This window comes from Spinacia oleracea, chromosome 6, assembly GCF_020520425.1.
Source record: "Spinacia oleracea cultivar Varoflay chromosome 6, BTI_SOV_V1, whole genome shotgun sequence".
In the NCBI taxonomy this organism is placed as follows: Eukaryota; Viridiplantae; Streptophyta; class Magnoliopsida; order Caryophyllales; family Amaranthaceae; genus Spinacia; species Spinacia oleracea.
Window position 1 is genome coordinate 133,196,775 of NC_079492.1, and position 27,977 is coordinate 133,224,751.

General features: G+C 36.2%; 1 protein-coding gene across 1 annotated transcript; it reads left to right on the top strand.

Moving 5' to 3' along the window:
* The first annotated feature begins 350 nt into the window (after nt 1-350).
* LOC110791677 (DNA polymerase epsilon catalytic subunit A) lies at nt 351-27,884 on the top strand. The gene is made up of 49 exons (XM_056830536.1): nt 351-627; nt 743-808; nt 897-956; nt 1,100-1,195; nt 3,001-3,165; nt 3,307-3,391; nt 3,483-3,700; nt 4,024-4,110; nt 4,197-4,331; nt 4,614-4,736; nt 5,801-5,884; nt 6,422-6,586; nt 6,673-6,849; nt 7,897-8,010; nt 8,307-8,411; nt 10,330-10,448; nt 10,537-10,678; nt 10,757-10,851; nt 11,052-11,157; nt 11,266-11,345; nt 11,435-11,611; nt 11,735-11,822; nt 12,202-12,282; nt 12,361-12,504; nt 12,885-12,980; nt 13,178-13,378; nt 13,636-13,690; nt 13,778-13,920; nt 13,996-14,423; nt 16,168-16,315; nt 16,402-16,599; nt 16,675-16,749; nt 17,636-17,826; nt 18,798-18,981; nt 19,067-19,131; nt 20,353-20,485; nt 20,574-20,675; nt 20,761-20,844; nt 21,194-21,268; nt 21,533-21,592; nt 21,680-21,942; nt 22,026-22,074; nt 22,601-22,761; nt 22,831-22,897; nt 23,632-23,778; nt 24,433-24,603; nt 24,708-24,920; nt 25,967-26,073; nt 27,362-27,884. Exons 1-49 carry the CDS (start codon nt 466-468, stop codon nt 27,720-27,722), a joined length of 6,651 nt encoding a protein of 2,216 aa, XP_056686514.1. The 5' UTR covers nt 351-465; the 3' UTR covers nt 27,723-27,884.
* Nucleotides 27,885-27,977: the final 93 nt, after the last annotated feature.

Genomic DNA, 27,977 nt, shown 5'->3' on the forward strand with positions numbered 1-27,977 from the left:
CTTAACGTCTGTCAGCCTCAAGGGTATTTGATGATATTGTTTTAAACGTCAGGGGTATTTGGTGCATTCTGGAAAGTTTAGGAGTACTTGGTGCATTAAAGTAAACCTCGAGGGCATTTGGTGAAAAATCCGAATATTCAATAACTAGGTCTATACCTCTATACAAACGGACGCCATAAAACCCATAACAACCGACTTACATCTGGCCATCGAGTTATTGAAATACGGTCATGGACTCATGGTAACTGCCTAACTGGTAAGCCGGTACGAGGGTATTTCAGTCCAAAACAAAAAGAAACTAAAGCGCGGGAAAATCCCAGTTTACAACCTCTCACAAATCACAATTACCATCTCTATCCCGCCATTTCACCCGCATCTTCACTCTACACTTTCTCACACTTCCCCACACTCCCCCACACTTTCTCTCTCCTCAATATCGCCGGAGTTTCATCGGATTGGGTTCAAATGAACCGAGATTTCCGACGACGTGATCAACGAGATGATCGGAGAAAGAAGAAGCAGCAGCTATCAGTTCGAACTGCCGAAGAAGAGCTCGAATCTAAGTTAGGGTTTGATGTTTTTACCGAAGGCGATAAGCGCCTCGGTTGGCTGCTTACATTATCATCTGTAAGTTCGTCGTAATTAGCAATTTCAGCTCAAAAGGTCGGAAAAAAATGGAGTTTAAATTCTAGGGTTAGGGATTTGATGAATTTGATTGATTGGATTGTTTGTATTGTCATAGTCGTCTCTCCAAGATCGGGATAGCGGGAATGTAAGCAGTTGCGTAGATTTGTATTTTGTCACTCAGGTGATTGGAGCTGGAACCCTAATTTTTAGTTGAATTCTGGGATTCTGTTTAGTATATTTTACTAAATTGAAGTTTTTTGGGTTTGTAGGACGGGTCTAGTTTCAAGGTGAAGTACAAGTTCCGGCCTTATTTTTACGCGGCCACAAAAGTAAGTATTTTTAAATATTCAATGTTCGATCCTTATCATTTAACAAATATCACGTGTTAAATTTTGATCATTGAGCCGGGAATATTGGCTTGTTAGATGAATTTTGTGATGATTTTTTTGTTGGATTTTTGGGTCCTTTATAGGAAAAAATGGAGACTGATGTAGAGTCATATCTTAGGCGGCGGTATGAGAACGACATAGCCAACATCGAAATTATGGAGAAGGAAGACCTTGATCTTGTAAGTTTCTGGTACCTTAAAGCCCCCTTCCCCCCTTTTAATGCCAGTCAATAGTGTTGAGAAAATAAACATCACCCACTAAAGAAAGCACAAAGGCTACAAGGAACCACCACAGTCCATAGTAGTTATTACTGGTATTCCTTTTGTGTAAAGTGATTGTCACATATCACACATTCTTTAGGATGGAGGGACATTTTACTAGAGATCTCTGTATGATAATTGAGGTATTTGACACTCCTCCAATCTCTCAATCCAGAGGGGGACATTTTTGAAAGTTAATCATTAATGTAATAAGTACTATTTGGCAAATAAGACACTGTTGGATAGAGGCAGTGTAATACTTTTTATTTTCCAAAAACAAACCACAAGTTGATAATCTTGTTTGATGATACTTTCGGGAATTCTAAAGATTTAATCTACATACTTTTGTTATTTGGGGCCATTATATACTCAAATGTGAACAAAAGAAACACAATGCAGACCTCTTTTTATACAGCATTCGTTCCCCTCCATAGTAGCTTTCTTATGCACGAAGGAAAACCATCTTTTATCCTCGATCCAATTCATCTGATATATTTTTCTTGTTAATGCTTAACTCCATGTTTACATTGGTAGCATGTGTTTTCAATAATGACCAGTCACCCGGCTTTAGAATTTTGTTCACTGCATTAATGTTTAAGTTATTAAACAAAGATGTTTTAAGATGAGTTGCACCTGTCGACTGATGAAACTCAACTTTCAAGTCCCTTTAAATCTCCCTTTGTTAAACATTTCCCTTGCCCGTTTATTTCTCTTGTTGTCCTCCAATACATGTGTATAATTATACTTCGCAGGTTTAGAGGGAGGTTTTCAGGGAATCGGTAGGCGAATTTCTCCATCACATGTGTCACTTATCTACCGAGTAAATATAGTCACATGTGTACTAATTTAACTTGTGGGGTTGACGAAGTAATCCGTAGATCACCAAAGTAAATAATAATTCTAGTGCTGGATCACTAAAATGGAAATATTGAGAACAATGGTCACCAGAGTGGAATTTCACTAAACCACAAGACACCAAATTAGAAGAGTCTTTTTAAATTTGTCTGATTGAGTGATTGATAACTTGCTTTTAGAAATTGTTGCGTTGAAATTACAAGTAATATTTTAATTGTAAGTATATTTCGTGGTGGGAGTTTCGAGGACATATTTTCATTTTGAGATATATTCAGATGTTAAAAGCTGGTAGGTTCAAATTTTGTGAAAGAAAAAAAATCTCTTAATGCATTTTCATTGGTAAATTTCTGCTGATTGACGGAGTAGTATAGGTTTTCTTATTGAATAGTTTGAAAGAGGAAGGAGGTCAACTTTCTGGCTGCAAACTATATGTTCCTGAGGAAATAGTTGTAATATATAGTTTAATCTTCTTGTTCATTGACCATCTACTCTTTGAAGATAGACACTTGGCATTAGATGCTACCATTCCATGTCATTTTAGGCTTTAAATGCTATCATTCCATGTCATTTTACTGCTTTCTAAATGTTAAAAAAATGATATCATTAGTTTTGTTACTTCTGATGTTCTAGACTCTGTGAAAGACAGTTGAAGACGTCTTGTAATTATTAAATTTCTTTGCTAATAAGTGTATTACCTTGGTTTCCATTTTATGCATTGTCTGATATTTATCAGATCTTTATGCTCTGCTATCCTGAACAAGGACTCTTTTTTAATGTCAGTACTTCATTATGCCTACAGTAGTATACTTTATTAGACCACCCTCTTCTGGAATTCACCCAGTTAACAATTTTCCATTTGCGGGAGACAGAAAAACCACTTATCTGGGTTACGGAAGTCATACTTGAAGATATCATTTGATACAGTCCAACAGTTAATGAGTGTTAAGAACGACCTGTTACGAGTTGTTGATAGAAACAAAACAAAGTTTGAAGCCGCTCAAGCGTATGAGTCAATCATCACTGGAAAAGGGCAAGTCTCCCTTCCCTGCCCTTATTGGTTTTATATGAATTCAGCATCAGTCTTGTATTACTTATTCTCCGTCATAATGTTGTGCCAAAAGGACAGCGCTGAGTTTGAGTATCTCATATAATTTGTGCATGTGATCTGCAGCCAGCAAAGACCTCAAGATTTTGTAGATTGCATAACTGATCTCCGTGAATATGATGTACCTTATCATGTCCGATTTTGTATTGATAATGGTAAACCTTACTGTGTAATCCTCTATATTATTTTTGTGACCTTTGCAATCTGCAGTTTTGTTTTGAAAGTAGTTGTTTTTATATGATGCAGATTTGAGATGTGGACAATGGTATGATGTCGGTATATCCAGCACTGGTGTTGTGCTTGAGAAGAGGATTGATTTGTTGCAACGAGCTGAAGTTCATGTCTGCGCATTTGATATAGAGACTACAAAACTTCCTTTAAAATTTCCAGATTCTGAGTATGATTTGATAATGATGATCTCATACATGGTTGATGGAGAAGGATATTTGATTATAAACCGAGAGGTGAAATGTAGAACTCAACGTGTCTTTAAATTTATTTTGAAACAATATGTGGTTTATGTTTGTAAAACATCCTTCTGGAAAAAAATCATGTTTCTACTTTCTACTCATTACATATCTATCGATGCTTAAAATCATGTTTCTACTTTCTACTCATTACATATCTATCGATGCTGAATTTTCTCGTGACCTTTGTTTTTATTTTTATATTTTTATTCCATTTGCTAACATGAATTCAACACCAAGCCTTTTCGATTTAAATTTTTTACTTTTTGCTTCCTAGATGGATATCAGTATATATTAATGATTCATTTGGATATTGTCAGTGTGTTGGGGAAGATATAGAGGATCTGGAGTACACTCCAAAACCAGAATTTAAAGGAGAGTTCAGTGTCACAAATGTGAAAAATGAGGTGGCTTTGATTGCTTTGGTTATGTTGCAAAAGCCAAAAGGGCAGTAATCATCTTTTTCTTTCTGATACGTGATTTGTTGTTACAGGAGGAGCTTTTAAAACACTGGTTTTCTCATATGCGAGATAAAAAGCCTGGTATATACGTTACATACAATGGAGATTTCTTTGACTGGCCATTTTTGGAACGCAGAGCAGCCCACCATGGTTTAAAAATGAGCGATGTGTGTACCTCGCCTCTATAGCTTCGTGTCCTTTGTTATGCACCTTATGGCTCTCTAAGACTAAGATTTGCAAATTTCAGCTCATATGAAAATTACTTCTTCTAGCTAGGAAGCGATCCTGAAAAAATTCCTGTAATTTTAATGTTATAACTTTAAGTTCGCGCAGACGAGATGTTGGAAGTTTTATTGTTTTTCATCCTGTTTCCCTTTGCACTCCCTATTAGATGAGACAAAAGTGATCTTGATTGTGTTCTTTTGTCTTGGTTGATTGGGAAATTGCAGGAGATTGGTTTTCAGTGCGATATGGTTCAAGGTGAATGTCGTGCTAGATTTTCCTGCCACCTTGACTGCTTTGCGTGGGTGAAGCGTGACAGTTATCTTCCTCAAGGGAGTCAGGGCCTGAAGGTAACATCTTGATATTGGTGTTTCTGAAACAGTCAAAGTCTGTTGCACTTCCTGAACCTTAATTTTACACAGAAGCCTGTAAAGGTTATGGCAAATGCCTAGGATAGGTTTATGAATCAGGATCATAAGATTCCGATTACGAGAATATTGTACCTTTTAATCCTACACAAGATCATACAAGGGTTCTGTCATATGGGCTAGGATAGATATAGAATTAGGATCATAAGATTCTGATACAACATACAACAATATTGTACTTTCAACAGATACGATAGATAGTTTTCTCGTTATCGTTCCTATACTCTCTCTTTTTCTGTAAGCTTTTGCTTACTGTTCAGGCTTTTGGTTCATAATATCGCTCAAAATTATTCTACATGCCCATTTTTAGATTTTATGTAGCATTAGATTTTATGTAGCATTAGATTTTTTACGTGTGGCAATTTCGGCTGGTCTTAAAAATTGGCAATTGTCCGTTTTTTCCCACTTAAAATGACAACGTCGATGAATTACATTTGTAGATCAAGATATCATCTAACAGATTTGCAAAAGTTTGCTCATCCTTTTTGTTTCTTTCCGTGCATTGATTGGAAAATTCAGTTTGTGAAGAACTGAAGAATTGAATTACAAGAAAGATTATACTCCTTAGAAGACTGCATGTCCTTGCTTCCTCCATCATGATTAAATCACTTCCACTGTACACTTGTCCATAATAGTGTTTACTGCCTTTTCCTGTCCTGGTGTCTTTTGATTCTAGTACTTCCCACTGCCATCGCCATGGTTTTCAAGGTGACCAGTGAATATATGGTTGGAAGGAAATGGCTATCCTTTCCCTTTACACAGTCTGTTTCTTTGAAAGGGTCACTGTTAAACTATCTGTATGAGACAGATCTGATTAACCATTTGGCCTTCATTCAAGAAATTGCAATGTCGTTCAATTGTTTGCATTCTGCTGTCCGTGTCCTGTAATTCTACTTAATGTGTTTTTTGTTGCTTTTATTTAAACAGTCTTGTTTGTTCAGCAGTGGAGTTATGCATCTCTCACTTCTTTGGTTAAACTTTTTTAGGCTGTTACCAAAGCAAAATTAGGTTATGACCCATTGGAGGTGAATCCTGAAGATATGGTTCGTTTTGCTAAAGAAAAGCCTCAGGTATGAGTTGCTGGTAATTGTTAACTTTAGCTTGATGGCTACTGCCACATATATGTACTTGTCTTGTGGCTTATTGGCAAGTAGTATATATGTGTGTCTGTATATATGTTTGAGGGAAGGCAAGTAATATTTATTTTGTCCTACTGAACATTGTTTTATTTATTTCTGATAAATGGAAAGGTGATTATAGGAAGCAACTTTTGACATGGGAGTGTATAGGAAGGAGTTGTATAGGGTTTTAAATTTAGCTGCCAAAGAAAAGGGTTAAAAACTCAGACTTAAACTTGTTCGATAGCAAAAACCACTATCCTTTTCTTTTCTTGAGACTTGAGAATAGATGGTGTTCTAGCAAACTGATTTTTAGTGCGGGCTTAACAACACAGGATACATTGTTTTGTCCAGAACTAAAATTTGTTTGATATCAATTAGTTCTAAAAGTTTGTCAACCAGTTTGGAATTTTTATAAAAGTTTTCATCTTTGTTCTTTATCTTCAAATATCTAAGGGTTCCTTGTGTATCTTCAAAATGTCCATGCAGATGATGGCGTCTTATTCTGTTTCTGATGCTGTTTCAACTTATTACTTGTATATGACGTATGTTCATCCTTTCATATTTTCCCTCGCCACCATAATACCCATGCCTCCAGATGAGGTTTTGCGGAAAGGAAGTGGAACTCTTTGTGAGATGCTATTGATGGTCCAGGTTAGTTCTATCGACATTTTTGGTAGATATGTGTGGAATAGATTTTGTACTTTGACAATTGTCATACAATTTTATGATATTCACAGGCATTTGAGGCAAACGTTATCTGTCCTAACAAACACCAGTCTGAACCAGAAAAATTCTACAACAATAAACTTTTGGAGAGTGAAACTTACATTGGGGGTCACGTGGAGTGCCTTGAGAGCGGTGTTTTTAGATCTGATCTTCCAACTAGTTTCAAAGTTGACCCATCTGCATATCAGGTTAGTCATATGCTCAGTTTTTTTTTATGTTTTACAGAAGCTAAACCTTTTCATATCCCTTTAAGTACTTCTAGTACCAATATAGATCAATGTTCTTCTTTGAACTTGCGAAGTTTCATTCATTTAAAATTTTGTGAATCCCCTCAAGGTAAAGTCAGATTGCTTTTCTACTTCTCAGGCTCCACATTTTGTTTACTATTACATCTCTAAACAAGTAGATAATGATTATCTTGACCTTGTAGAGTGCTTCATTCTCTCATGGGATGCATAATCCTTTAGTTCAAGCCTGTACTGAAGGTTTATAGTATTGAGTTGATGTAAATATGTAATAATGGATGCTTAATAGAAGCTCCGGTTCTGAAACCTTCATAGAGTGTATTTTTGCTGCAAACTTGGGAAATAAAAACTAATCAGCATAAGACAGAGAAACCCTTTCTTCCTTCCTCGCTTCTTAAATTTTGCTAGTCCTGCTGTTTGTTTCTAATAGTGCAATATTTTTTTTTGGCTATGCCAGTTTACTAGATTGTTTTTTCTTTAGGATTGGACATCATCATAGGATTTTGGAGGATTAGTTTCCATTGAAATGATATGGATAGATTTTTATGGAGATTGTGTTGGTTTATCTTCAGAACTTGTGTTCAGTGTTTTATCAGTGGAGCAATTAGAATTTCTGCTTGAAGTCACAAAATGGGCCGTTTTTGTTGCATCTCTTGGTCAGATCTTATAAACTCTCTATGTCCAAGATAAAAATTTCTTTTGTTTTCTGGGTATTGCTTGTAAGTTGTAACTACTGATACGTGAAAGGTAATTTGTATACAAAAAGATGCGTAAGGTACTTTGTATACAAAATGATACATGAAAAGCTCATGTAACAATTAGACACCAAACTTATAGCCTCTCTGTTCTCCATATTGTTGGTATCTTTGTGATAATTGCGGATATCCTTTTTAGTTTTTATATCCTTGTATTTGAGGTCATTTCTTTTGGCAAACTGTCCAAAGTCATACTTATTTCTTATTAACTGATGTTGAACACTTACATCTTCAGCAACTGATTGACAACCTTGATCGGGATCTGCAATATGCAATTAAAGTGGAGGGGAAGATGGACTTGGATTCAGTCTCAAATTACGATGAAGTTAAGGGTGAAATTAAACAAAAGGTGCAGGTTCTTCCTTAAAAGGCCATTTTTTGGGTATTGATATCTCAAAGATGCTTTTATTTCAATGAAACTTCTACACCTCACCCATTATAACTTCCGTTTGCAATGCTTATTATGATGATAATATTTTCTTGGATCCCTAATCTTTACATACGATCGGTGATTTCTGTCATCATTTCACTTCGAACTTCTCAGTTGTGCTTGTAGTGTCGACTATCATCTGCAGTCAACATAATCTCCTATATAATACTTGTAGGTTTCACTATGAAATTATCAATGTTCTCTCTGGTTTACAGCTTTCTTGCTTACGAGATGATCCTGTACGTGAAGAATCCCCCCTGATATATCATTTGGATGTTGCTGCTATGTACCCGAATATTATTCTGACAAACAGGCTTCAGGTGTGTTGTTTACTGGCCACTCTTCTCTAGTTACATTAATCACCTCTGGAAATATGACATGAAATTGGAGCTTGCTCGAGTATGGACTATGTATATTTTCTGTCTGCTTTGAATTACTAGGATTCACTATAAGCAACAAAAAGATTTTCACTTTACTAGTTGAGCAACAAACAGGCTTTAGGTGTGCTGATGTTATATGATATCATGTTATTATATAATTAACAAGAAGGTATATGTACTATATACTAGATTAGAAGGGATTATCATGTCTTTACATCAGCATAGCTCAACGCCCGGACTGCCCTGATAGAGTTTTGTTAAAGGGAAACAAGGTAGACTATAAATCCTCAATCCTAACTACTTAAGGATAAGTTTCCTATCAATAGTTTAATCTAAATGATTTCAAAATTTAGTTGTTAGATAAAGTACTCCTCCGTTCTTTTTGATGTACCCAATTACTTGAATCTTGTTTCTAGGAATGGTGAGTGAGTGTAAGAAAAAGGTAGAAAAAGTAGGAGGGAGGTAGTAAAATAATACTTCGTAGGTAATACTGTAATAGTGCCATAGTGGGTTGGTGTAAGAAAAGATGGGAAAAGTAGGAGAAAGATGATGGAATGGTGTACTTATTAAGTTATTATGGGGAAAAAGGGTAAAATAGTAAAATATTGTTGCCAAAAATAGAATAATGTAGGAGAGGATAGAAGTCATAGAACAAGAAAAACACCTCTTTGCACTTGGTAACTGAAAGGTAAAGTTATTTATACTAATGCAAAAATGAATACTAACATGGATCTCGGGGTTTAGGGAGGTTAAGATGTATGTGGCCTTACCCTCAACTATACTAGAGTAACTAGACAAGCAACAGAAAGACTTTCCAGAAGATCCATCCAGAATACTTTTATTTTGGTTTAGGGAAAAATATTAAGATTGTTTTACATTTGGAGTGACCTTAAAGAGTAAAATCAATAAAGTAGGGAGTATCAAATATTTAGGTGAAGTAGCTTCGTTCTGAAGTATCAGCGAATGACTTTGCAAAAGGAATGTTCTCCCAAGGTTTCATTAACTTAACCATTTTTAATCTGGTAGAATTCCGTTGGTTTCCCTTTTGGTGCTCAGGTGAAGTGAATAATTTTCAAACTATGTTGTCATCTTCTCTAGAGTATTGCACGTTACTTCATGCTTGTTAACCGATATTGCTATAATTTATTAATACTTTGTGATGAGCTCCTTTGTGATTTTAATAACCCTTTGTTGGTATAAGAAAGAAAGGAATAACTGTTTGTTAGCTAAAGAAAGAAAGTAAAATAACTCTTACTTTAGGTTACTTTAGATAGCCACTTCTTCCGGGATGGGTAGTTTGTTGGTGACACATGAAGGGCCTTGAACTCGTAATTAATGTAATATATTTTATTCAACAACCGTATCAGCTTGTTATTGGTCTCTATCAGCCTTCATTGGTTATATCGCCCTGTCAAACCTATTTTTCGATTCAATAGAAGCCTGATGAGATGAATACGGTCCCAAATAACGAGAGATGTATCAAACAGGTCAGATTTCACCTATTTCTAATCCTAGATGGAACAGAACGGTGCAAGGACGATTCATAGCAAAGACCTTTATGACTCATAAATATTGATTTGTTAAGTTAAAAAGGCAATGGGTGTTGTATTTTAAAGACTGGTTATTTTATTCTGTATGTCCAAGTGACAGTTGTGTGTATCTTCAATGGAAAGGGAAAAAAACTGTAATATTGCTACAGATTCTTCTTTCCTAACTACTCTGGGACTGCTTTTGGCTTCTCTTGCTCAAACTTTTTAGTTTCCAATTTGCCCATTTTCCATTTGATTTCCTTGTTTTTCTGTTCTGATTATACATAAATACATACATGCAGTGTTTTTGACTTTGATTTTACTTCCAGCCCCCATCAATAGTTACAGACGAGGACTGTACTGCTTGTGATTTCAATCGCCCTGGAAAAACTTGTCTCCGAACACTTGAATGGGTTTGGCGTGGAGAAACTTACACGGCAAAGAAAAGGTATATAATCTCACAATGTAGTAGTTCATTGGGGAATGTCGTATTGTAGGAACTAAGCGCTGTTTCCATGTTTCTTTAACCATATCAGTGATTACAAACACTTGAAGAGGCAGATAGAATCGGAATCGGCGGGTAGCATTCATGGGCAACATTCTAAGTCTTTCCTTGACCTTCCAAAGGCAGACCAGCAGTCTAAGTTAAAGGAACGTCTTAAATTATTTTGTCAGAAGGTATTTCGTGCTTCTTTTTCTGACATCATTTTCTTTTTATATAAACTATGCTGATATCAGTTTCTATGCCATCCATAGGCGTATAAGAGGGTTCTTGACAAGCCTTCTACCGAGCTTCGAGAAGCTGGAATCTGTATGAGGGAAAATCCATTTTATGTTGACACCGTGCGCAGGTAAGAATTGGAAATTTCTTTGTTTTGTGTTATGGAGTAAGGGGCATCAACAACAGCATATAAATTTCTTTGAGGCTCCTACTCTTGAAATTAATTTTCATCAGGACATGCTGTTTAGCTGTCATCGGGCGTAAGTCAAGCAATACTTGCATTTTGTTGGCTTTAATATTTGAATTTGTTTCACTTTTCTATTGTTCAAGCTTTCGAGATAGAAGATATGAATATAAAGGACTCAATAAAGTCTGGAAGGGAAAGTTGTCTGATGCAAAAGCAAGTAAAGATCCTCTTAAGATCCAGGAAGCTCAGGTATTGATGTATGCAAGTATTAATTTTTTCTTGAAACCTCATGTTAGAGGCTTCTCTTTATTTGCAGCACTTCTCAAATAACTTTTTCCATTGCTGTGATGATTGCAGGATATGGTTGTTGTCTATGATTCTTTGCAGCTTGCTCATAAGTGTATCCTCAATTCATTTTACGGATATGTCATGCGCAAGTAAGTGGCTTGCTTTAATCCCTTTTCATTTTGATTATGGCTCATGAATAAGATAATAAATTCTTGGTTACCTTTTCCCTTTTTGGTAGGGGTGCAAGATGGTATTCCATGGAAATGGCTGGGGTTGTCACTTATACAGGAGCCAAAATCATTCAAAATGCTCGCTTATTGGTTGAGAAAATTGGTCGACCACTCGAGCTAGATACAGATGGAATCTGGTGTGCATTACCCGGTTCATTTCCTGAGAACTTCACCTTCAAAACAAAGTAATGTCTCAGTTTTTCTTTTGCTTACTTGCCTGTAAATTAGTACATACAACCATATGGTACTATTCCTATTTCCATAATGAATTGGGGATACTGATAATGTACTCTTATCTTGTGTCACAGAGATTCAAAGAGGAAGCTGACAATCTCTTATCCATGTGTGATGCTTAATGTAGATGTAGCGAGAAATAATACAAACGATCAGTACCAGGTCTGTTGTATTCTTTTGCTGATTGTTCAATGTCAAAGTTTTTTATTATGGAGTCTCTTCTTTTTTGTGATTCTTGTCAAAAGCAAAGCCTTTTGTCTTTTACTATATCTTTGTATTCTGCATGATATTAAAATAAGGAGATATCAGAGCAAGATTACCGTAAGATGTAATTTAAGAAAAAGTAAAAAAGCTGACAATTTATCTGAGGGCATTGAGGATCAGGAAGTGCTAAGACGATCTCTATGTTGAAAAATTGTTCAACCTATAATTGTATTTCCATTTCCTGTAATGCCCTAGAGGATTTACTTACTTTTTCTTTCGTTTTCTCCCTCCAACTAATTCTGTTGTGTTTCTGAATTCTTATCGCAATTGTCAACAGACACTGAAGGATCCTGTCAATAGAACATACGCAACACATAGTGAATGCTCAATTGAGTTTGAAGTGGACGGCCCTTACAAGGTAGTCTGCATTTCTGTACGGATATCATTGTCATTTCAAAATCTATCAGTGTGCCCATTCTCTCTCTTTGGAATATAGGCCATGATAATTCCAGCCTCCAAGGAAGAAGGGATACTTATCAAGAAGCGCTATGCAGTTTTTAATGATGATGGAACCCTTGCAGAGCTTAAAGGTTTTGAGATCAAGCGCAGAGGTGAGCTTAAGCTCATCAAAGTTTTTCAGGTATCACTGTCGTTATGCCTTCTGATGATGTCCCCCCCACATGTTTACTCATGCACAGTAAACCATTTTTCTGGCTAATATTTTATGTTGCCCTAAGAAATTTTTTCTGGATGTCTTTAATACATTTGCTACCTTTTTAAGAGTCTTTTCACGTTTATGTTCTTCAGAGGTTTAATCGTACTATACCTGGAGTGGCAAATTCATGCATAAAGTACTGAATAGTAGTCACTAATTCTATGGTTTGTTGTTCATCAATATCTTAGATAACATACAAGCCACCAAATCATAATGCTTTCCAGATCTGAATAAATATTACTTGAGTTCTTGTTGCTAATTTTTATTATAGCCTGCTGTTTTGATTTTTTTTTAAAATTTTGTAGGCTGAGCTTTTTGACAAGTTTCTCAATGGATCGACTTTAGAAGAGTGCTATGCAGCAGTTGCTGCAGTTGCCGACCGCTGGCTTGATCTTCTTGATGTACGTAAGCAGAACGAGAAAAGAATGGAATATTTATATGTATTTTGTATCAGGGTCTTAGGCTTTTAGCAGCCTACCCTTTTAGTTCTTTTGTTTCTATTTTGTATGAAGTTTATATGATTAGCATACTTAGGGAAAGGTTGAAGGAAAAACAAGATACAATAGCTGATCAGTTTACTGCATTGTACTGTTGTCAGAGCCAAGGGAAAGATATAGCAGATAGTGAGCTGCTACATTACATTTCTGAATCAAGCACAATGAGCAAGTCTTTGGCGGACTACGGTCAACAGAAATCTTGTGCAGTGACCACTGCCAAGCGTCTTGCTGATTTTCTTGGAGATACCATGGTCAAAGATAAAGGGCTCCTCTGTCAGTACATAGTTGCATCTGAGCCGAAGGTGGGACATATCTATCTTGTGAAATTTACTTCGTTTACGCATCTAGTCAGCTTTGCAAATTGTCACAAAATATTATTGTATATTAAGGGTCCCTTATTTAGCTCTTTTTGGTATAAAAGTAGCTTTTAAGGGGTAGTAATGGACACATAACACATGTTTATTTTTTAATTTTATTTTTGATGGGTTCCTGAACTAGTTTCTTAATGCATATCTTTTGAACATTGATGCTAAATGCCACTCTTGTTTTGAATTGTCAGGGAACACCAGTAAGTGAGCGAGCTATTCCTGTCGCAATATTCGAAACTGAAATTGGTAATGCTGCTAACCACTTTCAATTTTTATTTATTTTTATCATTGTGTATTGCTGGAAGTACATCTGGTTAATGCCTTTGTTTTCAGAACTTATGAAGTTCTATGTGCGAAAATGGTGCAAGACATCGTCGGATGTTGGCATTAGATCCATCATTGACTGGTCTTATTACAAGCAACGTCTAAGTTCAGCCATTCAGAAAATCATAACAATTCCAGCTGCAATGCAGAAGGTGCTAATGAGTTATTTTGGCTGGTTGCTTTAGAAAACCCTATCGCAACTTCTAAAAGTGAGTTTAAACTTTCAGGTCGCGAACCCAGTACCTAGGGTGGTTCATCCTGACTGGTTACACAAGAAAGTCAGGGAAAAGGAAGACAAATTTCGCCAAAAGAAAATAAAGGATATATTCTCTTCTAAGAGGGATGCAATGGAAAAAGCTGATGCTGCTTCTAACTCTGTAGATAATGGAATAGATAAACACAAAGTTCTGGATTTGGAGGACTTTGGAAACTCAAGTGGAACCGGGGTTGGTAGTAGACCTGTTGTGCATAGTTATAAAGTAAATGGACAGCATACTTTGCAAACGACAACCTTAAATCACCAAAGTCAACATGAAAGTACATATACACACGATGGCAGCTTTATTGAAATAGATAAGACTGACGACTATGCAGGATGGCTTGAGCAGAAGAAGCGAAAGTGGAAACAGAACCGAGAGAAACGAAAGAGACAAAGGTGCTTTTCTTATATCCTTAAAACTCATATACTCCTATTTGAATTTTCATTAGTGGTTTTTCTTTTGCTCACATCTCTATATTACGTAAAGGGGAGAGTGCTGTACAAAAAACCTGTATACGGGAGAGTATATTGCCGTTTCCCTAAAAGAATCATAAAACTATTTACTCAATTTACAGTTAAGCCACCATCTTGTGCACCAGAAGATGATTCAAGGCCATTGTCTCTAAAATATTTGATACTAGCATATTAGCATCTGCAAAATGCGTTGAACAAATTTGCAATCATGTGGTAAGATGTTTATTTTACACCAAAGGAAGAGAAACCAGACGCACAATGGTCATGGATGGAAATTCAATTTTAAATTGCTTGAAGTTGTAGATTAGGGAATACGTTTATCATAGGACCCCTGAACCTACTGTTGCATTTATGATCACTGGTAATTATAGATATATTATTTCCATGAAGATTTGTCCGATCACATCCTATCAACTTATATTCTCCTTTTAAGCTCTGTTTTGGACCTTGGTTGATTTACCCCTATGTGTTTGGAAGTACAAACTGCAAGAGGTTCCACATTATAATCTCCTAGAAAAGGGCATACAATTAAAGTATTGTATCTTAAGGTTATCAATCAGAAAATTATCGCGAGAGGTTAGACTCTGTTTTGTTGAACGTATTTTGTCTGAACTCATCTTAACTTAACCTCTCTGAAATTATTTTATTTGTACTTTTTTTTTTGTCTGGACAAAAAACTTAATTTTGTCTGAAATCGTCTTATTTATGTGAAAAATTGTATGATTTTTCTTCTTCCTCACATTGTTTCAATAAAACTCCTTTTGTCAATTTATCTATTAATTTGATGTTATCTGAACTTAGATTTACGGGAATAAGTCAAATTAAATTAAAATAAGTTGAACCAAGCAGGAGAGTCTCTATTACTTCTTCTTGAATCACAAAGGAAGAGCTAATAAACATTTAATGAAGTTGAATCTTATATTTTGTTCTCATTAAAAGGGGGTTATCAAGATCAGGAGAGAAAGCTAGTTCCTACAACGGCTACAAGGAGAAGGGAACAAAATTGATCATTTTTTACGAGTTAGATTTTTATTCACATTTTTTCCCATATCCTCGTAATATTAATTTTAGTGTAGTTTGAAAATAGGTGTAGACTATTCGCAGGTAGGGTAGACCAAAACTTTGACAATACACTGCCTGGTGACCAAACCAGTTATGCCTAGACCGGAACGGTAAAACAGGTCCAAACCCCGAACAAACCAGTTTAGACCACTTTTAGTTTTTTTTCCTCGAGTAATATGGAAAAAAGGAGGAAAGAAAACTTATCATTTGATGTCGTTATAGGGTGGATGATACACTATACTTCCCAACATAGTGAAGGAGAAAAGTAACCTGATTAAGTCTTTGCGTGCATATTTTAAAACTTAAAACCGGCTTCAGTACAATATAATAAACTTCTCAACATAATGAGGGAGAAAAGTAAACTTATTAAGCTTTTGTATGCATATTTTAAAACTAAAAAGCATTCGGTTCGAAACCGTTTTTTTAGGGTTTTACCGGACCATACGAGACCAAAGGAGACTAAACTGGGACAGGTCCTTTTTTCTTGTCTGTAACGGTTTCTGAACACCCTTACTTGCAGAAATTGCATTGCTTTCATGTTGTAAATACTACATAGTTGTCTGTTCGATATTATTGGTAATGTTTTTAAGATTTGATGTGACAGGTTATCTAATGCAAAGACACCAAAACAAGCTACTGGTGTTTCAGACTTACATGAGAGCTTGACTAATCGGAAAAGAAATCTGGGGAAAACAGGAGTTACTTCCTACTTCAGAAGGCAAGAATTGTCTCTCACAAGCAGCTACTGGCAGGTATAATTGTTTCCTATTATTTTTGGCTTTTGTGTTTGGACTATTGCTCTCCTGGTCTTCTAATGCTTAACTTGGTACCTTTTCAGGTTATGCAGCTTGTCCCAAGTGATTTTCCTGGTCAGTTTTTCGCTTGGGTTATTGTGGAAGGTAGCATGCTTAAGGTTCCAATCACTGTTCCTAGAGCGTTCTATCTCAATTCCAAAGCTCCAATAACTGAAGAATTTCCTGGAAAACGTGTTAACAAGATTCTTCCTCATGGACATCGCAGCTACAACCTGATTGAGGTACCCAGCTTGCGATGTCATATTTGGATATTTGGTTAAGTTCTAGGATTTAATATTTGTTATTTCCCACTATAGATAATAATTGACGAGAAAGAATTCAGAGAAGAAAGCAAGAGACTTATGGCTCATCTTGCAGATCCAGAAGTCGAGGTTTGATTGTTCACCTTCCTGAAAATCTCTCGTTTTTTCAATTTTTTAGATTGTCATATTAGTTAGAGCTGTCATACAATGGCTTGCATTTGGTAGGATCAGCCTTATGGAGTTATGGATTTATCAGAAATATATAAAGTATATGGATAAAAGCATGCAATGAAAGCAGATTTCATGAAAATAGATACTTTAAAAATTGATGCTGCTATCATTTGAGTTTCTGAACCTGTAGACTAGTACTATTGTATCAATAAGAACACAATGTATTTAGCTCTGTAGTGGCTCTTAGATTTGGCTTCCTAGGCTCTCGTCAAAGAAGGAAATTAACAATAATTCCTCAACTTCTTAAAAGTGAAAAGAGGGTTTAATCTATAAAAGCTGCTTGGGTACTAAGGAAAGTGAAAGCATAAGAAAAATGAATTACCCCGTTAATTTTTTTCCCTTTGTATCTTTAGTCTTTCCATTTCTATGTGAAGTCAAATCAAGATGGTTTCTTTTTCATTGATTTTGAAGCAAATCACCTTGTCGTACATGCTAATTAGTCACCCTTGCAGCTTCAAGTGAGTTGTGATGTAAACTGTTCCTACAATGATATAAACAGCCTTTTCCTTTTTAAATCTGGTTGGAAGCTTTATAATTGAAGCGATCTCGCTAACGGGTGCACCCGGATAAGAGACTATTTTTTGGTTGAAATATTTATCCTTCTTTAATATTTTTTGGTTGAAATAGGCAACAACAATAATTAACCTTTTTTAATATAGCAAATATTCAATTTTGTAACTTCCTCTTGTACTCCAGATATATGAATAGTGGTTCTCTGGTCTTTCTGTGATTGTTTGCTGAGTTTCTTTTGTGCTAAGTTTCTTAACATAACTTGTTTGGTTAGGGCATTTATGAAACCAAGGTGCCACCAGAACTTAATGCTTTGCTCCAGATTGGATGTGTCTGTAAAGTTGATAAAGCAGCTAAGAAACGAAATGTTCAAGCTATCTGGAGTCTGAATGAATTGCAGATGAAGACCACAGCGGAGTGTCGATATCTGGACAATTCTCTCCCCTTTTTTTACTTATATCACAGGTAAGTGATTTTAGTTCATAAATTGTTCGTAAGTTGGAGGTATTTGATACAGCCCATCCTTTACGTGTGATATTTGGTTCAAAGCAAGAGCAAAATTGCTGTACTTTTGTTTGTAAGGTAAACAATCACATTTGAAAAGGGGCGCCGATTCGATAATTTCCTAACCCTCTCTAAGATTATGTTATCTTCATCAGTGGATGAAGAATCCAGAGTCTCCCGACTGTAGGTTTCATGGTATATTTGTACTGGGTTCTTGAATTGCATGAAAATAGTTACTAAGCTGGTTATAATCTACTCATTAATATTTTAATCTCATCGAATAACTGGTGGTAGGTATAGGTGCTAAGCTGGTTATCATCTACTCCGTTTGCTCCCTTATTTTAATGTTTTTACTGTTCAATTCTCTTAAGATTCCTTTCCTTTTCGTTTTCAAGTACTATTGTTATCTTTTCATCTACAAAAATATTTTTGTTATGCATTTTGTTACAGCCTCTTTTCATTACTCAGGGGCAACTGGGAAAGGCCATGTATATCTGAACTTCCTAAACCTTGCAGTTGCAGGATTCACACTGGATCTTGTTGTTATTTTAGTGGGTTGCAGGGGTGATGTTGGTTCTTTAATATGAATAGAAACCACATCTAGATTCCATTAATATGTGGCCTTTAGGCACCCTCTAGAGACGGGACCCAAAATAGATGTTTGCATTTTTCGATAATCGATTCTGATAAGCTTATAAAATTCCTCACCCTGGATATACTTCTTTAGCCCTTATAAAAAAAAACATGCTCGCTTGAGCCCCCCCCACCCCCCTTCCTCTTACCAAAAAAATTGAAGAGCTAGGTGGATATTCTCATGAATTAACGTATTGCATCTTTTTTATTACTGCAGTCGTCCCTTTTATTATTTTCAACACATGCATTTGTGTGTTCAAACATTATTATGACCAACATTTTCCTTCTGAATACTTCAGTTGCTGTGAAGGGAGAGCTGTATATGGTGGATACTTCCCTGTGTCTAACATGATTTCCTTTGTTGTGGTGGATCCCCACCAGAACCGAAGTTTGAATCCTACTAACATTAAGAGATTTTATCATGAAGTTTGCCAAGCTTTATCTGTGGAATCTTCAATTTCTCAGAGTGTCATATCATACAAGGCAAGTTGGAGAACTTGTATAAGAAAATTTGCTGTTTACTTCTAGAAACATGAAACTGATCCTTATTATGTACTCTGAAAACCAGGTGGACTATGTTGTTCAAAATGATGAAGCTGAAAAGATCATGCAGAAAATAATAACTGGACACAGGTTTTACTCAGATCCTTTTGCATGTGGTGCTTGAGTACTGTATTGAATTAGCACACTTGGTCAAAATTCCTTCTGCATTGAACCAAACTACCCAAACAAAAAGCTTGGATACTCTTCTCTAATACTTTTACTACTTTTGTATGGGTGTGCGAGGATGCAAGTTGTAAAAACCATTTAAGGCGAGAAACTCGAGATAATAGAACATACAGTAATATACAACACCAAAATTGCTAATGTGGGTGTTATCTTATGCTATCATATTATAAAATAGAAAACAGAGGAAGTTTTTTTTCTTTTTTTTTTGAAAATAAAAAGATAGCACTAAGTTTCAATGGGGAGGGAATTCCAAGAACAGTTTCAAGCACATTCTAGCTTAAAGAAATGACTTTAATCTTCTTTCATAAAACTTCAATCATGTTCTTCAGGTTTATATCTTGGACTTTTAGTCATTTTTCTTTACGTTTTTCATTTCCAATAGTTTATTTGATCCATTTATACACGTCTTTAATCTTCGTGAAAAATCTAGACAATTGAAACAGTCACTTCCATAGTTCCATTCTACCATTAATATGGTACCAATATACGAAGTAGTAATTACTCCCTCTGTATATTATTAAGTGATCCATTTTGACCGGCACGAGGTTTTAGGAGAGTGAGTTGATTTTATTAAAATAAGATGGAAGTGGGGTAGTGAGTTATTATTTATTGTAAGAACTAAGAAATTGATAGTGGGAAATGATTTATTATAGTAAAAAGAGGATGTGAGTAAGTGTGGGGACCATGAGAGGGAGAGAGAGACTAATATAATTGGGAGTGGGGACCATGACATGCCAAAAATAGAAAGTGTATCACATTAAAATACGGCCGAATAAGGAAAGTGTATCACTTAATAAAATACGTGAGGGAGTATTTAAATATTTAATGTATTTAATTGCTACACATATTGGCGGAATTGTGGCGCTTATTTAGTGACATGTAATTTGTTTGGTAGAGTTTCCTAATCTTATTTCACTGTTTCACCCCCCCCCCCCCTCTCAATTTCCTCCCTGGAGAGTGGAAATCATAACTTGCTGCCAGCCATTCTGAAAAGTTCCTAAAAGGAAGAAAAATATGAACCCCGCGTGATCAATTCTATGGTCTCCAGTTGCCACTAGCTAGGAAGTTATTTTGGTTGTGTGAACCTCACTGATCTTTTTCACGAATATTCCTTTGCATATGCAGGCCGGACAATCACAGACCTGGCCTTGCTGTCATCGAGTGTCCAAATGTTCATCTATTGAAATCAGGTATACAAGCGTTAAATGATCTTCCATGTGTGAGCATCCCTGCCAATGCTCGCGATAGTCACTACCCGGTACTACTCTCTTAATTTAATTGTTCCTCAATATACATGCATGCTTTTAGCTTTTTATGGATGGTGATTAATATCAGGCTGTGTGCAGGCTGTTGGTTGGCAAACTGTGGCAGCAAAAATTGCTCTGCAGAGATGTGCATCATCAACTCAATGGTTAAATGAGAGGATTTCTCTCTCAAGATATGCCCATGCAAGTGTTCAATGCCTAATGCTGGAGCTTTCACTCTGCATTAACTGCCCATAACTGAAACTGAACTATTTTTCCCGTCATGCAGGTACCCCTGGGGAACCTTGAACTTGATTGGATTATATACACTATAGATATCTTCTTCTCAAGAGCATTACGGGATCAACAACAGGTATCATGTTCTTGCTTGATGTAAATATTTGTACGTCGGAACATAATTGAAGTTTGGGGTACTTTATCACAAGGGTTTCTAGCGTCAATGGGTCTTTTTGCTCATCAGCATCAACTCTCCACCAGAAGATCTTAGGTTGTTGATTGGTGTCTGGTCTCAGATTTGTCGATTCTAGGGTACACAGTATGACAATACTAATATGGATGTGGGAAAGACAAAGGATATAAAAAATGAGCAAAAGACAGCCAGAAACTCTTTAAGGGAGTGTAGAACTGCCAGGCCAGTGAAATGCTCTATATAGTGATTCCATTATTGGTTTATTCTGATTTTCAAGCTCTGATTTTTCCAGGTACTTTGGATTTCTAATGACGGTCTTCCAGATCTTGGTGGCTTTAGTGAAGAGGATGCATGCTTCGTTGATGAGGTTTGAATAAATAATCCAAATACTATTTGCATGTGTTGAAAAAGCTTCTGTGCTGTAGCTGGTTTCTTTTGTTTCATTTCCCTTTAATGTACATTGGCATTCCTTGATTCCCATGGTAGTTTTCTTGTCTGATTATGCTGTTAAACCTGTATACATACAGACATTTATTACTTATCTCCTATCTTTCGCTTCAAAAGCATTAACAGACCACATATGGCACCAGTTCTATATTTTACGCAACTCATTATCTTTGGCATTTTATAGGTCAATCAACCTGTTCTTGTTTACCCTGGAGCATATAGAAAGATTTCTGTGGAGCTAAAGGTTCAGAGAAATTACACCCTACTTACAGCTTCCCCAGGTGTGCTAGAGTTATGGATTAATATTATTTGTTGTGTTTTCTCTTTGCAGATACATCACTTGGTTGTTAATGCCCTTCTGAAGAGCAGCCAAATTAATGAAATAGAGGGCAGTGGTTTACATGGTTTTGAGCAAGACACAGATTCAAATCTATGTACATCCAGTGAACAATATGACTTTGATGAGTCGACCTTCTGTGGACCTGCATTTCGGGTATTGAAACAACTAGTACAAAGATGCTTACAAGATGCAGTCACTTCAGGAAATGTGTATGCTGATGCAATATTACAACATCTATATCGCTGGCTTTGTAGGTCGGTATATTTGATGTTTCTAGAGATGCCCGTTTTATGATATGAAAGTAACACTAATCAGTTTGTTTTCATTCTTATTTCAGCCCACAATCGAAACTTCATGATCCAGCTCTATATAGAATGCTTTGCAAGGTAAATGCATATTTGTACACGATGAAGAGCTGCTGCAAAAAAGTAGACTAATGCTTGTCAGATACTCCCTCTATGGGATAAATAGTTCCCAATGTTATTTTGGGATATGTGGAAAAAGTTGTCACATTTCCTAAAAGTAGATATAGGTAAAACTTTTCCAAACATACCCCACTTAAAAGGAATGATGAAGAGGATGAAAAGAAGAAAACTGTTATTAAGGTGTTCTTAATCATGGGGTTGGGTGGGATGGGGGTGGGGGGTTGGAGGGAGTACATACGATTGTTGAATGACACTCAGTGACTCCAGTGCTTCATTGACTTAACTCTCGTGATGTATGTTTCATGAACATGAACAGATAGATACCTGGGCATCAGTTCTTGCGTGTTTTGTATGTGGTTGATCTTTAGTGGGCATATTCTTTTTCAAATTGTGGAGTATCAATTTTTGGAACAAGAACTAAGAATGCATTATTCAAGTCAATTCCAAACTAATCACAACATTGATATCTATGATTTAACATTCACAGGTTATGCAAAAGGTGTTTGCATTGCTATTGGCAGAGTTTCGCAAATTGGGTGCTACAGTCATTTTTGCAAATTTTTCCAAGGTTATATTAGACACTGGGAAAGCCGATTTAGCTGCAGCAAGAGCTTATTGTGATAGTCTACTAAAAGCACTACAGACAAGGTGAGATATCTGATTGTGGTTTATTTCATCTGTCATGTGTTTCTGGGGTTAATTAGTTGTTTTCCACAGGGACATGTTTGAGTGGATTGAGATTGAACCACAACACTTTTGGCACTCCTTGCTTTTCATGGATCAAGTAAGCTCTTCTATCCAAAAAAATCACCGTGCATAGAGCATAAGAACACTTCTTTTCATTGGAGTTTAAAGAGTCTGACCTCTGATGCATAGTTTTGTGCGGTTTTGGGGCCGTATTGTGGATGGGTTAGAGGATTAGTTAAAATCAGCATGTGTTACTGCAGATTGTATTGATACAGTGTGTTTGGATGAGAAAATTTGAGGAAAGGGGTTTGAGGGACTCATTTTTCCTCAATTGGATACATGGAATGGGAAGGAAAGAGAAAGAAACCAGAGTGATCTAGTTTTATTTACCGTTTTAGTAATCCAGATCCTTCTAATATTGAAAAGCTTTGAAAGAGTCCAATCCATTTCCTTTGCTATAAGATTTCTAACCAAACACAGTGTAAATAATGAGGCATGAGGCTACAGTGCTACACTAGAAAGAAAATTATAGTTGGAGAGTTGGAGGTATTTTCTCGACCTAAAAAAGCCTTAAAAAGGGTTATTATGGATGCTAATCAGCTAATATTGTTTAAGCACTTTTCTTCTTTCAGAGGTTATTATTTTTTTTGAAAGATTTATCTCAAAGATACTTTTCAATTTTCACACTGGGACGGAATCTGAAAGTTGATAGACTTGATGCACCTAAATTGTGGCTGCTTGATGTTATTTCTTTTTGAGTTACCAAGAATAAGGAAAATAAAAAGTTGCTCATGCGTGAGGTTTTTAAAGTCCAACTCTTTTACGTGACAGTTTAACTATGGAGGAATACAGGCCAAAGACCAGGATGAAACTTCTACCAGCATTTCTGCATCCTCTAGCAGATGTTTACCCGGTGATCTACAAGTAGACATTGTGTCGAGTTGGAATATTGCTGAACACTTGCCAAAGAGTACTCAGGTAATCCTTTCTTTAAATTTCAGTAGAAGAGAAAATATTGCAAAATTAATCTTTAGTCGATTGTTACTTAAAAACGGTGAAAATGCATGCGGCTACACTTAAATTTTCCGAAATTGCTATGGCACACCAGAAAATTGAGATATTTCTACCTTAAGCTTAAAAAATTCCCTGTGGATTATACAAGGTGAACCTGAATGCAACTACGATTGAATCACAATGGGATTTTATGTTAGATACTGCATTGGTTGGTCAAAATCCTAAACAACTATAATGTAGTCGAGCAATCTATAACGTGAAGAGTATTATGTTTCTGTGAAAGGTTATGAGATCTCCCAGAGTCATTTCAATGTGGGTTTGAATACGTATTTCCAGTGAACATTTTTTTTCTTCTTTTGAATACTAATTTTTGTAATGTGGTGTGGTGGCAGCTAATTGTTCATGCTATTTCTGCTATAAATAAATTGGCATATTGATCTGTAAGGATTTGGTCAGATGAACACCCCTCTCAGAACCTAAACCCCCCCACCCCCACCCCTGCAAAAAAAAAAAAAAAAACTCACAAGATTCCTTTTATATATTGTCACCTTTGTTGGCTCAACATTTCTAATATCAGGAATCAAAACTCACAATTCTTCTTGTTGACTTCCTTGACAGGACCATTTTGTTGTAATGATCTCTGAGTTTATGTATAAACCATGGGAGTATGCTCTGAGTCATGCTGCAAATGAAGCATTTCTTGGGGATGGCGACTTATGTACACCATCAATCACAGCTCCAATCGCCGAGAAGTTTGAGTCGCATTTGACTGAATATCTCAAAGATCAGGTTGAGACAAAATACTGGACATAATATAGGTCAATTTTGTTGCTGTTTGTATCCATAGTTTGTATATATACTGCGTTATTTATGAAGGATGTTTTATGCTGCAGATCAGCTCTTATTTCTCTAAATCACTTTTTACGATCGTCCGTGAGATAACTCATCACTCAAAGGGAACAAAGAGGCTTCAGAGTGATGAAGAATTGTTACAAGTGGACCCTCAGCTAACTGGCCTTGCTCATACAGAGGATGTTGCTTTGGAATTTATCAAACACATTTGTGCTGTTTTGGCTATGGACCAAAATGTTCAGCATGATGTTCTGGTAAGCATGTCTAAGATTTCTGTAAATATAAGGGCTTCTAAATGACATTGTCTGCTGACTCTCTTTACCCCTGTAGTTTATGTATGATTAAACCTTAAGTGAACACCACATCGTGATCTAACTGTCAGCTGTCGAAGCTGCATTATATTTCGACAGTTGTTAGTTGTTACTATTTGTACGATAGAATCAGATTCTTACAATGACATTTCTGACCTTTGGGCTGGCGAAGCCTCTTTTTTTATGTTTGAATTTGAGACTGAATTCTTAAATGGTTCCGTGATTAATTTTGTTCTCTTGATCCTCTTTTACAATTGTTTGTTCATTTTTGCTTTTGCTTGTTCCATAAGTTGATTTCATAACTGATAAATATGTATAGTTCCTATTTGTGATATTCTGGAAATCAATATACTTTACATCCTTTGGAGACCCTTTGGATTCTGGAATTTACATATAACAGCTGACAAAGGGTATGGGTGAGAATTGAGAAACAGGAAATCTAGTTGCATACATTCATTAATTCAACCTTTCATCCTTAATACGAGGTTCATACGGATGGTTGTGTATTTTCTTATCACATTGTTTTGTGCTAAATTGAGAAACTAACCCAAGATAAAGATTGAAAAAGTAATACAAGATAAAAGTTTATTTACGAAACACCTTCTGGTTGTTGGCCTTCTATTGCTTTTGTTTGGCTGCATCAGCTGCGGACAACTTTCTGGCTTTAGCTAAATCTTCTGCAGTATAAACTAGTTTCATTCGCTTTTACAAGATATTTTACTTTCAGATAGTACTAAATTGTAATGATAATGAATGGTAGTACTAAACTGTATTACTGAACATCTAGCTGTTATGGAAAGGAGTAAACTGGATAACATATAGCTAATTTGTTGCTGGATGTATAGAATTTTTTTTGTATCTTTGCCTCTATATATGTCCCACTACCCTCTATGACATGTCCTTTATTGCTTGAGATTGATGTTCTTATCCAGAAGCTTTTGTTCTAAGTGGAATATGTGAAGTGCATGATTTTCTTGTGTATACTCCAGGTTATGAGAAGGAATTTGCTAAGACTAGTACATGTGAGAGAGTTTGCTCCAGAAGCAGAGTTTTCTCCTCCTCCACCATCTTTTGTATTACCAAACATCATCTGCAGGTAATTTTACAAAGAATCCCTTATCTTTCCCCTTTTTTCTAAGAAGTTTGAAAACAAAAAAATCACAGTGATGTTAACTGCTGATGAAGCAAAAGTTTAACTGCTTGCTAGTACGATTGCTTAGACAGCTCATCTCCCCACAATGACAACCTTAAAAAGCTAGTACTCCGAAGTGGGGGGAAATGAAAGAACCACCACCCCCCACCCCCCCCCCCCCCCCCCCCACCCCCCCCACCCCTCTCTCTTTTCCCCATCTAACTCCTAGTGTTCTCCTGGTGTTTTATAAATTAGAACAAATTATAGAGGGAAAGTACAAGAATAATAAATGGTGATAGAACCAAAATTTATGGATAGAATTGCTCCATTGTGAATCAGGAGGTCAGAGGTTTAAAAGAAGAGCCCTTATTGCTCATAAACTATAGCTAAGGTATGGGTAAGCTTACATGCATTTTCAACCCCTTCCCATGATCCTCTCTGGGAATGATATTCTTGCATTAGACTACTATTTGTAGCATGTATGCATCTTTCCATATCCCCTATCAGTATCACTCAAGAACAACCTTATCCTGACCTAGGAAGCTGTGTGAATTTCATCCTGAACTTTAAGATGGTAATGATGGTCTGTGTCCTTAATCGCAGCGTTTCTCTATAGTTTTATCTTATTTTTTTCGGGAAATTGGGGAAGGGGGTTGTTTGGGTGGTTTCAGTGAACTAGGTGGTAATCGAGATAAACATGGAAATCGGATATATACTTACCAAATCCCTGCTTATTTGGACACTATCTGAATCCACCTGTTCCTGATTCCTGAAACCTTCTTTCTGTTAGCAGACTCAGGCTTCACCCTAGTTATCCTTAGGCTTCTTAGCTGTGTTTTAGGCTTTAATCTCTTGTATGGTGCTTAGAGGCTCAGACCTACCCTCCGAGACCTTTGGAGTAAAAGGTTCAGCGCTGGAGCTGCTCATCCCTTGTTTGGTGTTGAGATTTTACCCATTTTGGCATTGTTTTTATCTTTTCTGTCTAGGCTTGTGTTAAAAAAAATAACAAGTATTGGATTTAGTTTTACCATGGGATAAGGAGTTGGGCTACTCTCTTGACTTTTTAATAATTTTTTCCACCCATTAAACTGAACTCACGTATTTCATGTCCGTCACTTGTGCAATATTTCTTGCTAGTATAAATTGCCAAACGCGATGTTATAACTGATGTGATAACTAAACTTTTCTTAATAAGTGTGCATAATTTTAAGTCACTTGTTGTGGAATGGGCTAATAATTTGTATTGCAACAGCTATTGCAATGATGTCCGAGATCTTGACCTGGGAAGAGACCCGTCACTACTCACACAAGATTGGCGGTGTACAGTGCCACAGTGCGGGCAGCCTTACGACAAAGAGATAATGGAAAACTCACTTCTTCAAATTGTGAGACAGCGTGAACGCCTTTACCATCTGCAAGACTTGGTATGTGTGAAGTGTCATATGGTGAAAGATAGTCACTTGACTGAGCAGTGTAAATGTGCCGGTGCTTTTAAGTGCCTGGAAGATGCATCTGAATTTCACAAGAAGATGCAAGTTTTCTATAGAATTGCAGAGCAACAAAATTTCCAACTTTTGAGAGAATGTATCTCATGGATTTTAGAAAGTAGGTAATCCAAGTTATTTATCTTTACTTAGGTTGTTGGTTGTATATACGACTAGTATATACTCCATATTTGCATGTAAATAGCTAATTAGCTATTCATTTGTGTATATAATGTGCAATTATTCATTCTCAGGTTTATGTACCATAAATTCATGATCATTTTACAGTAATTTTTAGACAGCATTTTATTTGCTAACTCAGCTATGGGCAAATTTGTTCGAATAATTTTGAAAGCAACTTCTAAACTCCAAACATGGCACTGT